The 14,479-nt window shown below is 37.3% G+C and overlaps 1 protein-coding gene across 6 annotated transcripts in view; it reads left to right on the top strand.

Annotated features, from left to right (window-relative positions):
- The window catches only part of APP (amyloid beta precursor protein), a 323,882-nt gene that overhangs the window by 240,779 nt on the left and 68,624 nt on the right, over window positions 1-14,479 (top strand). For all 6 annotated transcript variants that reach the window (XM_066259113.1, XM_066259112.1, XM_066259111.1 and 3 more), the window contains 2 exons: window positions 2,305-2,379; window positions 3,086-3,244. In XM_066259113.1, the coding sequence (XP_066115210.1) occupies window positions 2,305-2,379; window positions 3,086-3,244 (234 nt within the window). The remainder of the gene's footprint in view (window positions 1-2,304; window positions 2,380-3,085; window positions 3,245-14,479) is intronic.

Raw genomic sequence — 14,479 nt, 5'->3', positions numbered from 1 at the left:
ACATCTAGGAGCAGCCCTTCTTCTTGTCACCAAATGTAAATAAAATTAGCTCATCTGCTAGATTTGCTGATTTATAATGGCCAGTTGGACCACAAGGGACAAGAGTGTGGTGGTCTTTACAGCCACAGAGATCCTAGTTTATATTTTTTCTTTTCCACTTTTCCCTTGCATGACCTTAAGTGGGTACTTTACTTGGTTCAAAAATAGGGATGGCCATGCCTAATCTCACAGGCTGTTGTGAGGAATCAATTAAAGGAGATAGATGTTGTAGAGCACTTAATACTAGATCTGGTATTTGATAAGTCAGCAGTGAGGTTATCTCTTATCAGCATACGTCCATGGAAGGCATTATTCTAAGGAATATGTTGAGCCTGCAGTATGTGTTTATCTTTCAGTAGGAGACCTAGTTTGATGTTATCTGTGATTTGTTTTATTTACAAGGGTGTAGGATACCATTAAATTTTTCTGAAAATCAAATTTTTATTTTATTTCTCTAGAAATGCTTATTTTCAATTTATTAGCTAAATAAGTCTTCTTAATTATTCCATGATTTCTCTGCTGAAAGCGAAAGCTCAGGTTCTGAATCTACAAAGGGAGATTGTAAAACTTTAAATATAATATGGGAAAACACTTTTCTCAATTTCAGTGAAACATTTTACTTCTTTCTCAAACTAATTTTGAGATTCCTGCCTGAAAGATCTCATGGTAGAATACCACCAGTGTAAACACTCTTGAAGCAGAAAATTGAAATATCTTTAATGCAAAGCTCATCCATAAAAGGGAAAGTAGTCTTCAGGAGCCCCTTTCCCACAGGTGCTCTTCATTAGCTCTTGGAGACACCAAAGCATCTGGACGATATGTTCTTTTCTTCAGTGTTCTGTTATTTTCCATAGCAATGGGGCATATTTCTCAATTTTGCTGTGAACTTTCTAGGTCGTTTTTTATATGCTTGTCAAGTGTAGTAGAGAATATGTTCCATTCTGTTTTGTTTATAATTTCATGAAAACCCCATGGAAATACTTGTCCTGTATCTTAGACAACAAATCAATGCTAATATAAAGTATCTAATTAAAAACCCACATGGTGATTGTATGCGGTGTTACCTCATAGAACTTCTCTGTCAATAGTTATTTATTCCAAGCCTCCCATTTTTTTAAATAATCTTGAAGTACATCAGAAAATCAGTTCCTTAGAGATGAATACCTATAAATAACAGGCTCTTATTGTGCAGAAATCAACTTGTCCTATGGTTTGGAAGTCCACGAAGTATGCAAGTAAACATCTGTTGACAGATGGGTATTTTGTTTACTTGATTTTTCTGGTCTTTATTTTATTGAGCTCAGATATGAATCCCACTTAAAAAAAAACACAAGGAAACCCTCTAATTGACAACAAGTAGTACACTTGAAAAGGCAGCTGTAGGTGGTAAGAATCTCAAACTGTTTTCTTTCAACAATATGCACAGCTGCAGACTTCTCCTCTGCATTCAGATCAGTAGGTGAACTTGTCTCAGGGAAATCCTAGGTGAACATTGAAGATGAGAGGAGGTGACTGTATTTTCTACAAAAGAAATTAGCCTGGCCATTATATTAGTGTTATTTATTAAGAATATTTTTTGCTGCATTCAGATTATTAGAAGGTGTACTCTCTGGGAATTTCTAGAGGGATTTAGGGTGTTTTTACTGTTTATGTTGTGGGTTGGCAAGCAAAGGACTGTAATTATCCATCACTTCTTCACTGCTGTGGATCTCAAGGTTTCTGACAACAAAAGTTGTTTTCCTAAAGTCTTTTCCTTCCTCTGGATGTACCACTTTTTGGCACCCTTCATGGCATGTCTACATATACCTAAAATGTTACGCTTTTCCTCCTCATACTGTTTAAAATTTCACAATTTGCTTTCCTAGAAGACAAGTCAATGTATTCATTAAACGTTGGAAACCCTTGTTCAGGAAATAGATGCCTTTTAAGAATCGTGGGCATTTGTGCATATCACGTAAATGACTGTCAGCCATTTCTCAGGAAGTAAACAAAAGACCGTCTTTGTTTCAAAAGGCCATATTGCTGCAATAAATTTGAATGTGTATATTCAGTCTACTACCAGGATAGATTCACATTTTAGTGAGAGTTCAACTGTTTTTGAGATAAGACTGAATCTACAAAGGGAGACTGACTGTAAAAATTTAATGATAAAACATGATAACTGTTTAAAACGTCAGATAAGGTGGGAAAACGTAATCTTGCTCATTAACTCTATTTGAAAAAAGAACTAATGATTTTAAAATTAAATGTTTTCTTATTTTGCAGGTCATGAGAGAATGGGAAGAGGCAGAACATCAAGCAAAAAATTTGCCTAAAGCTGATAAGAAAGCAGTTATCCAGGTAAAACCTTAGCCCAATCTCACCAGGAGGTACATGCCAACAACCCACCCCCATTCATTGAGTGCTTCCAAATTTCCCACCCTCTCCTGGAAGCTCATGTGTGATCGTTCATATTCTCATCAACTTGAATCAGTGCTCAGCACCGTCTAGTAATGGAGTTACTTAAACCCTGCCTTATATTTTCTCCCAGTTAGCTCATTATAATTCATTTCCATAAAACTCATAGTGTTAGTTGCAGTCTACTTTTTAATCAATAATATATCTGTTTGGTTGTCATAATCTTCTGCTGCTTCTTTCCTGGCAAAAATGATGTGTTAATTGGAATTTTGAACTGCAACCCCTCTCAAAATTACCATAGGTAAATGCGAGATTATCATGGTCATTTTCTCAAATTAAAATACTTTGAAGAAGAAAGGGGTTTTTAAAATATGCAATGTAATTTAGAATTTTAAGAATACATAAATTTATCCTCCGTTATGGCTAATTGAATCGGTCTTAAAGGACCATATAAAATAGTGATTTACAATGAGAATTAAGTTTGGAAATAGAGTCCAGGAAAGGGAGGTGACCCATAAATCATGCTGAATTAGACAGAATGTTGGAATGACTTTGAAGTCATTGAATTAAATGAAATTTGATATCCCTTTAAACAACTCGAACTTGCTGCCCAGTCCTGATTGACTCATGTGTGTGTTTGCCGTGGCAGCATTTCCAGGAGAAAGTGGAGTCCCTGGAGCAGGAAGCAGCCAATGAGAGGCAGCAGTTGGTGGAGACTCACATGGCTAGAGTGGAAGCCATGCTGAATGACCGCCGCCGCCTGGCTCTGGAGAACTACATCACCGCTCTGCAGGCTGTTCCCCCTCGGGTAGGTCTGGCCTCATGGCCCGATCCGGGCACTGCATAGACTGTGGGCTCTGAGTACTGAAGGCATTAAGGAAGAAACCTGCACAGTAGACACGTTTCCACAGAGGAATCAGGCAGACTTCCCAGGGACTCCAACTTCAAGGCTTGACTGGAGTTGCTATACCGGGAATGATGACCTCTCATAATACATATAGTTGAAATCAGGGAACTCCAAAAGCTGGTAGGACTTTAGACAGAATCTTCCCCACCCCCTCATCATATGTGATGTAACTGAAATCAGGAATAGTGTAGATTTATCTGACTTATAAAGGATTTTTAGTGGAATAAAAGAAACTAGAACTAGAATTTCCTGCTGAGAGCAGTGGCTGTATTCGTTAATCCACCATGCCATCAGCAGCGAGGAGCCTTATTTGTGGTTTTCAGTGATAAATGTCCCTCAAGGCGTACCAAGCAGTGCAAGCACAGATTTCTTCAATAAGGCTTTGTGGGAGAGGGTACCTCGGATGTAGGAATATTCTGAACAGGAGTGCGTGTACACTATGTCCACTTGTACTAGCTATGATTAAGTGAAGGTATTGGAATCTTCAACTGTAATTGTGTGTTGGTCTGTTTCTCATTTGATGCTATCAGCTGTTGCTTTGTTTATTTTGGGCTTTGTTCTTAGATGCATAAATGTTCAGGATTGTTATGTGCTCTTTTATCCCCTTATTATTATCAAACAACCTTCTTTATCCCTAGTACTGTTTTGATCTGAAATTGTCATGTCTGATTAATTAAACTACTCCAGTTTTGTTTCAATTAACATTATCATAGTGTATCCTTTTCCATCCTTGTACTTTTGTTTACCTATTTGTCTTTATATTTAAAGTGCATTTTTTAGAAACAGCATTTAATTAGGTATTGCTTTTTAATTGAGAAGACATTAACCCTTTGAGTAGTTCGAATGTTCATGATCATCCTCGTGCCTCCTGACCATCCAGAGTACTATTGTACAAAAATTTTTATTTTAAAAATGTGTAAAGCAACATTTAAAAAAGGCAAATGTATGTTCTTCTTGTTTCCATAAATTGGTTATCAAACAAACATGATTTTAATTAAGTTAATAAAACTGGAACTGGAACTAATTTCATTTTTTGAGAAAAAATTCACTGCCAGGGGTCAGCGAACATGAAAAAAACTCACTCCTCAAAGGGTTAATGAGAGTAAAGGTACAATTATGCCAAAATTCGTCATCTTGCTGTTTGTTTTCTATTTATCCCATCTGTTTTTCTGTTTTCCTTTTTTTCTTTTTTGTCACCTTTTAGACCAATAGAATATTTTTTTATAATTCTATTTTATTTCTTTGGTTACATTTTTAGCTGTAACTCTTTGTTATTTTAGAGTTTGCTTTAGGGTCTTTAGGAAATATTTTTGACTTTTCACAATGATGCTCTAGTTCCTATATATTACTACATATATTACAAGAATCTTACAAGAGATTACTTCCATTCCCCATTTCTTAGCTTTGGTTTGTTGTCATCACACTTTATTTATACTATGTTATTTCTGTTTTTCTTCAAATATCTTTTAAAGACTTTTAAATAATAAGGAAAATATTTATTTACCTATATAGCTACTATTGAATATTTCTGGTGCTCTTCATTCCTTGTATAGATACATTTAGAATCATTTTTCTTCTACCTGAATGATGTCTTTTAAAGTTTCTTTTATGCATGTAGACTGGTGAAGAATTCTTTTGCTTGTGTTATCTAAAAATATATTTATTTCACTTATATTTTTAAAACACATTTTTGCTGAGTATAGAATTCTAGGATGGAGGTTTTCTTAAAACTACCTTAATTTTGATGCTCCATTATTTGCTTACTTGCATTGTTTCCAAAAAGAGCACTGATACCATCCTTTTCTTTGTTTCTTTAAATAATATCTTTTTCTTTTATCTTGTTACTTTTAAGATTTTTCTTTATAGTAGTTTTGAGCAATTTGATTGTGATGTACCATGGTGTATTTAAATCTGTCATTAATCACATCTGGTCTTTTTCTTTCATATGTTGTGGTTTTCATACCTAGAAGTTTAATCTGGGTTTTTGTTTTTTTATAACTTTCATATATTTACTTAACTTTTTGAACCTATAATAACTCTTTTAATATCCTTGGTTGCAATTTCTAACAACTGTGTCATCCTTAGGTTAATTCTGATTTTTTTTTTTTTTTTTTTTGTATTTTTCTGAAGTGAGAAGCCAGGAAGCAGAGAGACAGACTCCCGCATACGCCCAACCGAGATCCACCCAGCATGCTCACAAGGGGCTGATGCTGTGCCCATCTGGGGTGTTGCTCCATTGCAACCAGAGTCATTCTAGCACCTGAGGCAGAGGCCATGGAGCCATCCTCAGCGCCCAGGCCACTTTGCTCCAATGGAGCCTTGACTGTGGGAGCAGAAAAAAGAGATAGAGGGGAAGGGTAGAGAAGCAGATGGGCGCCTCTCCTATGAGCCCTGGCTGGGAATTGAACCCAGGATTTCTGCACACTGGGCCAGTGCTTTACCACTGAGCCAACCAGGCAGGGCCTAATTTTTCTTTTTTATGAATGATATTATTCTGTATCATTTCATACTTGGTAATTTTTTATTGACTGTCAGACATTATGAATTGTATCTTATTGGTGCTGGGTATTTCTGTATACCTGTAATTAAATATTCTTGAGCTTTGTTCTATAATATAGTTAAATTATTTGGAAACAATTTTGCTTTTAAGATTTGTTAAGTGGGATCAGAGCAGTTACCAGCCTATATCTAGCTATTCCCCAACACTGAGGCAAGCCTCTTCTGAGTCAATCTACCATGATGTTGAATTGTCGCAGCTGGGTGGTAGAAAGAAGTATTAGTTCTAACCTTGTGTGAACATCAGACACTGTACGTCTAATCCATTTGGATGATTAGTTTCTTTACATGCATGCACTGATCATTAGCTACATTCTCAAGGGGAATCAGTTCAAGTCTCTGGGTTCTCTCTGAGCGACTCCCTCCTCTCCAGTATTTTCTCCTGTGCCTGTTAGCCGCCTTTGTCTCTCCAGACGCCCACTCCACATCTTCAGCCCTGGGAGTCCTTCATGCTCTACCTGGTTTCTTGTGCCTGGAGCCACAGCCGAAAAACTCAAGGCAGTAAACTCAGGCTTTTGTAGATCTCACTTCATTTGTTTACCATTTCTGAGTGTTTGCTGCCTTTTATCTCAAGTCTAATATATTGTAGAAGCCTAATTCTATATATGTTTATCTTTTTTTTTTTTTTTTTTTTTTTTTTGGTTTTTACGGTGGCAGGTAAATCTGTTTCTTCTTACTTGATCTTGGCTGCAAGTGGCAGTCTATGTGCACATTCTGTAACTAAACCAAAAGCCACTGACTTGCCCAGTTTCTTTTCATCATATGATTTTTCTCTTTTTAGTAAAATTATAACACAGAAAGCTCTGAGGAGCCATAAAAGAACTCCTGATATTCTTCCAGATAGTAAGATAGTGCTGACCCTGTTCTGGTGGCGTCACTGAGATTGAGTGGCTGGTCCAGGGTGACACCACCAGCAGTGATCAGGGTGGAGCTGTGCATCACAGTTGACCAGTACAGTGCTTTCTTACTAGACCATGCTTCCTCTCTGAACAAAGAGCTTTTCAAAAAGAATACTCACATTACCATTTTTATTTTCTATTGAAGAAAAAAGAAATCTCTGTCCTCACACTGCTCAGGAAAATTCTGTTTGTTTCTGGAGAAAAAGTCCTGTGGTTATTCTCTTTATTTCTAGAGGACTCTGTTTGGAAGGCGGGGCTATTGGGATCTTTGACCAGAGCAGGGCAGGGTGGCAGAGTTGAGGCCAGAATCTTGATGACTGACATTTAGTGAAACATTCCAGGTGACAGTCCAATCTCTGAAGTAAGATCTTTGCTAAATGGTCATTGATAGAATTGCTAGAGCTAAAAATGGAGCCTAAATGGAAGCTTTCACAAATGCACACTTTAGATCTTCCAGTGCAGCTCATCGGCCATCCCAGGAAAAACAGTGACAAAAGAATGTTTGGCCAAGCTTCAGTGTTATCAAAGGGGATATTTTTAGATTGTCCATAATCATGCTTGTTCTGGGCCTAGTGATCACTTCACATAGAATTAGACAACTTTTTTTTTTGTAATTACAATTAAAAACAGGATTAGAAAGAACTATTACATAAAAAAAATAATAGTAATAATCAGATTGCTATTGATAGATCCTGTTGTATTCTTACTAGACAGGCATAAAACTCATCTACTACTAACTGGAGCTGGATTGTCACAGGCTTGCAATCATGGCATGACTTGTCAATTTTGTTGTTTCCATCTTTGTCTGAGTATTTTATATAAATTTTAACAAATGACTTGATAAGGCACTTAGCTCTGCACTTTGAAAAACGCGAGTAAATTCTAAATCCCTCTTTGCCAATTATTACCTATGAAAGGTTGCATCTTATATTGGGGCCATGAATAGATATTTCTGAGATCTCCCTCATACTTAACAGTATCTGGAAGATATGAAATATTCAGTTTAAGTTGAATATAAGGAAATGAATTAATCTGGGTTTTTTTTTCCTATAGATTCTATTACTGCTGTTGCCTTCAGAATAACTGTCCCTTTAACCCTGACCACATTCTATCATACAGTCCCAAATATTGCAGACATGGGAATCAGGAACAACATGTATTCTCAGGTTTAATTCATGCTTCCATCTATATTTTTAACCTAAGTGTGGAAGTATTATGTGATGACATTTTGTTCAACTGAAATTCCTTGCTCAACCGTGAATTTTATGTCTATGTGGGCTTTATGTTCCAAATTTCTTTTTTAATTAATTATTTGCCTACTAGGTGGTATACTGAAAGGCCAATCCAAAAGTACATCATTTGAGTCATATTTAGAATTATATATACATTTTTTCCCAAATATTACAATAAAAAGTTTTAATCCCCAGGTATATCTTTGCACTCAGAATAAACTCTTAATCTGTAGAGGGCCAGCGTTTCTTCTAAGGACAAATCCCTTCAATTTATTCATTTTCCTAAAAGTTTCCTTAGAAAATCGAGGAGTTAGACATTCTTTTTCCAGAAAAATTAAATTTCTTTCCAAATTTGCTTCACATATAGTTCAACTTTGGAGGTCTTCAAGCTACCATGCTTAAGTACTACTTAAACCTAAATGATCATCATCTAACAGCCCACCCTGTGCATCTGGCCTCTTACTTTATCAGAGCCCAGATTCAGCACTTATGGGCTCGTGAAGTATGAGCTAAATATTCTCTGAGCCTCTTTTATTGGAACTGAGAGTGTTCCACTTCATCGAAGGCGAGAAGACAATGGTATTATTGCCTGCCTAGTCAACATTTTCTGTAGTCTGAAGTGAAATTAGAGTTAAGTGGGATCCTGTGCAGTTAAACTAAAGGCTGGATAGGAATTTCTGTTTAAAAATAAATGTTCTGCTGTAGGCTTGGTCTGGAAAAACTTAGAACTCCTAATTAGTAAGAATTTAAATGCTTTAAAAATAGGAAATGAATAACCAAATTGTTCTTTGTAATTCTTAGATTTTGGAGTCTTTACAGGTACTGTACTTAGTCAAAATCTTCAATTAGACAGCACCCTCCCTATTTCTCTGAATTTGACACATTTTAAGCATTTTCTGTGGGAAAGTGAGAATTAAGAAACATTCTCGTGTATACCTGCCTGTTTATGTTTGTATGTCTCTGCAGTGCTGCTTTGTGGTTTTTCCAGGTTCTCAAGATTGCAGCCATCTTATCCATGCTAAAATTAATTTCATGCTCATAACTGATGCTTCAGATGCAGACTTTCACTATTTAATGGAGAAGGAAAAAAATTGGTGGTGTCCTGAGCACCTGCAACCTTTTTTTCTCTGTTGATTAGTTCAGCCAAATGTTAAATTTTTCTGAGATTCCTAAAAACTTCATATTGAATAGAATTCTTTGGTAGAACATTAATATAATGACTTATGAGACTTATCATTAAGGAGCATAGTTTTGTTCCTGTGTTGAGCTTTTGTTCTAACAACAGGGCAATAAATATTGAATAAGAAACAATTACTGGAGAAAAGAAAGGACAGCCATTGATGGGTGTGTTGTGACAAGCAAACTAGTGAATGCCTAGTGAAGATCCAGCTGAATCAGTCTTTCGTCCGCATGAGTGTTGGTACAATTACAAGGTTTGTAAAGCAAAAATAATACTGAGGTGCTCAACTTGGCTACTTTAGTTTTTATATGATATTGCTAACTGCCGTCTCCTTTAATCCTCCATTTTTTGCTTATCGCTTCTGGTCACAAAAGAAATATGAAGCATCTATAGAATATATGTAAATAACATATATCTCCAAGGTAAATATGATACGTCTACTCCTCAATATAATGGACAGTAAAAATTATTTGCTGAGTTCTTAACATGTGAAGGCACTGAGACAGATGAGTACTAAAATGTTTAAAACATTCTACTCTCAATATTTGAACATATTCAAACTTTTATAAAGCTGATCAGAATATATTATACTTAAAAGACTGCTAAGCTGGATCATATTTGAGAAATGTAAATAAGTAATTTTATATTAATTATTCATTCAGCATTCATTTATTTTAAATTGAGACTTGTAAAAATTGGTGACCACAGGAGACTCATTAACTTGAGAGCCTTTAAGGACATACCAGTAAGAAATAGTGGGTGGAAAGAAAATAGAAGAATTAGTATTTACTGAAGAAAATTCTATAAATTTCTTAGTGGTTTGCATGCTATTTCAGTAATGCCTCTTCGTATTACCTCATTACCTTACTTGAATCTTTACCAAGCTTAATAGACAGATCTTGCTAAAGACCAGTGGGAAGTTTGTAACCAGAAGCACTAGTGCTTTCTGTTTCTAATTGAATTAAGTTAAATAGAAAATTAAGAAGTATGTAGAACGGCATTAGTTTGAAAACTGCCCTGTGCCTCTGAGACCATATTCATCACCCAGATTCCCTCCAGAGCAGAACCCTGTAAGTCACTGCTTTTGAAGTCAGAATACTCTTCATCAGCTGATGTCAAAACATACACCGCGACTCCACAGGCAAGAGAAGTGAAGGCAAAAATTAATGAATGGGGACTACATCAGACTAAGAAGTTTTTGCTCAGCAAGAGAAACTGATAACAAAATAAACAGACAGCCAACTAAATGGGAAATATTTTCAAACAACAGCTCAGATAAGGGCCTAATATCCAAAATATACAAAGAACTCATAAAACTCAACAACAAACAAACAAACAATCCAATAAAAAAATGGGAAGAGGACATGAACAGACACTTCTCCCAGGAAGAAATACAAATGGCCAACAGGTATGAAAAGATGCTCATCTTCTTTAGTTATTAGAGAAATGCAAATCAAAACTACAATGAGATACCACCTCACACCTGTTAGATTAGCTATTATCAACAAGACGGGTAATAGCAAATGTTGGAGAGGCTGTGGAGAAAAAGGAACCCTCATACACTGTTGGTGGGAATGTAAAGTAGTACAACCATTATGGAAGAAAGTATGGTGGTGGTTCCTCAAAAAACTGAAAATAGAACTTCCTTATGACCCAGCAGTCCCTCTACTGGGCATATACCCCAAAAACTCAGAAACATTGATACGTAAAGACACATGCAGCCCCATGTTCATTGCAGCATTGTTCACAGTGGCCAGGACATGGAAACAACCAAAAAGCTCATCAATAGATGACTGGATAAAGAAGATGTGGCACATATACACTATGGAATACTACTCAGCCATAAGAAATGATGACATCGGATCATTTACAGCAAAATGGTGGGATCTTGATAACATTATACGAAGAGAAATAAGTAAATCAGAAAAAACCAGGAACTGCATTATTCCATACGTAGGTGGGACATAAAAGTGAGACTAAGAGACATTGATAAGAGTGTGGTGGTTACAGGGGGAGGGGGGAGAGGGAAAGGAAAGGGGGAGGGGGAGGGGCACAAAGAAAACTAGATAGAAGGTGACAGAGGACAATCTGACTTTGGGTGATGGGTATACAACATAATTGAACGACAAGATAACCTGGACATGTTATCTTTGAATATATGTATCCTGATTTATTGATGTCACCCCATTAAAAAAATAAAATTATAAAAAAAACCCAAAAACATACACCACGAGGTCATACTTTGTTCCAGCAGAGCCTTCATGTACAATAGATACAGTGTGTCCGTAAAGTCATTGTGCACTTTTGACTGGTCACAGGAAAGCAACAAAAGACGATAAGAAATGTGAAATCTGCACCAAATAAAAGGAAAACTCTCCCAGTTTCATACTATTCAGTGCAGTTTGATGTGGGCTCACGCACTGATTTTTTAGGGCTCCTTAGGTAGCTATCCTGTATAGCCTCTACAGACTCGTCACTGACAGATGGCCTACCAGAACGGGGTTTCTCCACCAAACTGCCGGTTTCCTTCAACTGCTTTTCCCATCGAGTAATATTATTCCTATGTGGTGGTGCTTCGTTATAAATGTGCCAATATTCACGTTGCACTTTGGTCACGGATTCGAATTTAGCAAGCCACAGAACACACTGAACTTTCCTCTGTACCATCTATATCTCGACTGGCATGGCCATGGGCTGCTCTGCTGTATACACGGTGTTACGTCATCATCTGCGCATGCACACATGCTGCCACATCATCCTACAGAAACTGGGAGGGTTTTCCTTTTATTTGGTGCAGATTTTACATTTCTATCATTTTTTGTTGCTTTCCTGTGACCGGTCAAAAGTGCACCATGACTTTACGAACACACTGTATTTACACATCAGTATCTATTTTCATTTCATCTTTGAAATGAAAACATAAATATTTTTACGTTTTTAAGACAAATGCACAGGACATTATTTAACGATCCAATGTTTACTTAGCTACCCGGCATTGCAGATACCTGCCTTGTAGAATGAACAGCAACCAAAGATACTCTCCCTTGAAACGTGTTCGCTGCACACAGAATTATGCAGAGGTTTCCAAGAGTTCACTCATTTTGCAAAGTTCATCCATGGATCAGTTAATATTTGGGTTTTTATAAGCTTTATCTTGATGTGGGGGTTTTTGTTTTGTTTTGTTTTGTTTTGTGTGTGACAGAGACAGAGAGAGACAGACAGACAGGAAGGGAGAAAGATGAGAAGCATCAGTTCTTCATTGCAGCACCTTAGTTGTTCACTGATTGCTTTCTCATATGTGCCTTGACCGGGGACCTACAGCCGACCAAGTGACCCCTTGCTCGAGCCAGCGACCTTGGGCTCAAGCTGGTGAGCTTTTGCTCAAACTAGAGGAGCCCGCACTCAAGCTGGCGACCTCGGGGTCTCGAACTTGGGTTCTCCACATCCTAGTCCGATGTTCTATCCACTGCGCCACCACCTGGTCAGGCTTAATGTGTGTTTTTTTTAAATATTAATTCAAGATGGGACAGAAGTAGGAAAATAATACAATAATTAATAAATAATAACACAAGAATAAACTCTGTTTCCCATACTCACAACTGTAAACCTAGTTTTGCCTCACCCTGCAGTTTTTGTATGTTAGGGCACTGTTAGGTAGAGCATGAGGAAAGGGTAGAATTAAAAGAAATGTAAATGTGGACATCTTTGAAAATGGTAACCAATTAGAGCAGCACTTCTCAACCTGTGGGTCGCGAATGACCAAAACACAGGGGTCGCCTAAAGCCATCGGAAAATACATATTTATTATACAATACATTTTTAAATAAAATATGTATTTCCGATGGCCTTAGGCGACCCCTGTGTTTTGGTCATTCGTCCCCCGCCGGGGTCGCGACCCACAGGTTGAGAACCGCTGAATTATAGGGTGTGTAGAACAAAAACACCATACTCCAAGTTATGAGTATGTAAAACTAAAGCATACTATGCTATTGCAGCTCCTTCTGAAGAAATCAAGAATATGTCACAATTGGCATTTCTCAGATGGTCAGACCCATTCAACAGATCTATGCAAAGCTCTGTGGTACTTGACATCTTTTGTTTCCACTCTCTTTGGCGACTCTGGGCTTTGCGTCTGGGTTGCATGAATAGTCCTGTCCATCGTTCAGAACTCCAGCATGTTTTACTGCTTGACTAAACAAGAATCAAAGACCTAAGTCCAGTTTCTAGCGATTCTTTGCTCTCAAGTCAGTTGATCTAAGCTCCAAGTGCAGTGTGTGCTAAAGTTGGTCTACAGACATAAATCATAGATACGGTTTGGGTCTGGTCTTAAATTTCTGTTCGTAGTGCTATCTTTGGTAATTGATAGCTGTGGTCTTTGTAGCTACAAGGAAAACTATTACCTTTATACTCAGTACTCTAACACCAAATGTGTGAGTGTTTTCTTTCATATTCAATCATTCTAACACTACCCAGAGTTAGCATGGACCCCGTAGGTTTAGAGCTTAGCCCTACAAAACTGCCTCCCTTTCAGAAGCCAATCACAAGTCCCAAGTCATCACCTGCACTTCTGATCTAAAGGCTATTATCAGGGGTCCCACCCACCCTCTTGGGTTTGGTAATTTACTAGAACAACACACAGAGCCCAGATAAATGCTTCCCTTAACTGTTAGTGATTTATTTTAAAGGATGGACCTCAGGAACAGCCAGATGGAAAATATACATAGGCAACATGTGTGGGAGAGGGGGTGGTGCTTACACACCCTCCCTGGGCACGTTATCCACACTGTACCCCACATTATCACCAACAAACACACGTTTTATAAAGAAAATGCTCCTGTCACTCTGTCACTCAGGAAAGACAAGAGTTTTTGGAACTCTATGTCAGGAGCTGGGGGCAGAGATCAACTATATATTTTCTATGTCACAGTAACCAAAATAAATTATTTCTGAGAACTAGCAAAATATTCTGGGAAAAATTAGAAAACCTGCCAGCTTTAAAGAAGCTCACTAACTGGTGGGTGACAAGATAAGAACCACCCTTTGTTTCTACTTTTGATAATACTAGAAACACCAATCTATAATTCCCAGTTTGCCACTTATATATCCTGTAACTTGGCACAAGGGACTTAACTGAAAGGATTCTCCCTCCTCTATCTACAAATTGGGGTTAACACCTCCTTTTTTACAATTAACATTGTTCTAACTTCTGTTAGACACAGTTAGCAAAACAAAAGGATTAATTGAAGGTTTAGATGAAATTGTACAATAG

Source organism: Saccopteryx bilineata, chromosome 2 (assembly GCF_036850765.1).
Source record: "Saccopteryx bilineata isolate mSacBil1 chromosome 2, mSacBil1_pri_phased_curated, whole genome shotgun sequence".
NCBI lineage: Eukaryota > Metazoa > Chordata > Mammalia > Chiroptera > Emballonuridae > Saccopteryx > Saccopteryx bilineata.
Note: the sequence above shows the minus strand (reverse complement) of the source record. Positions and strands in the feature narration are given on the sequence as shown.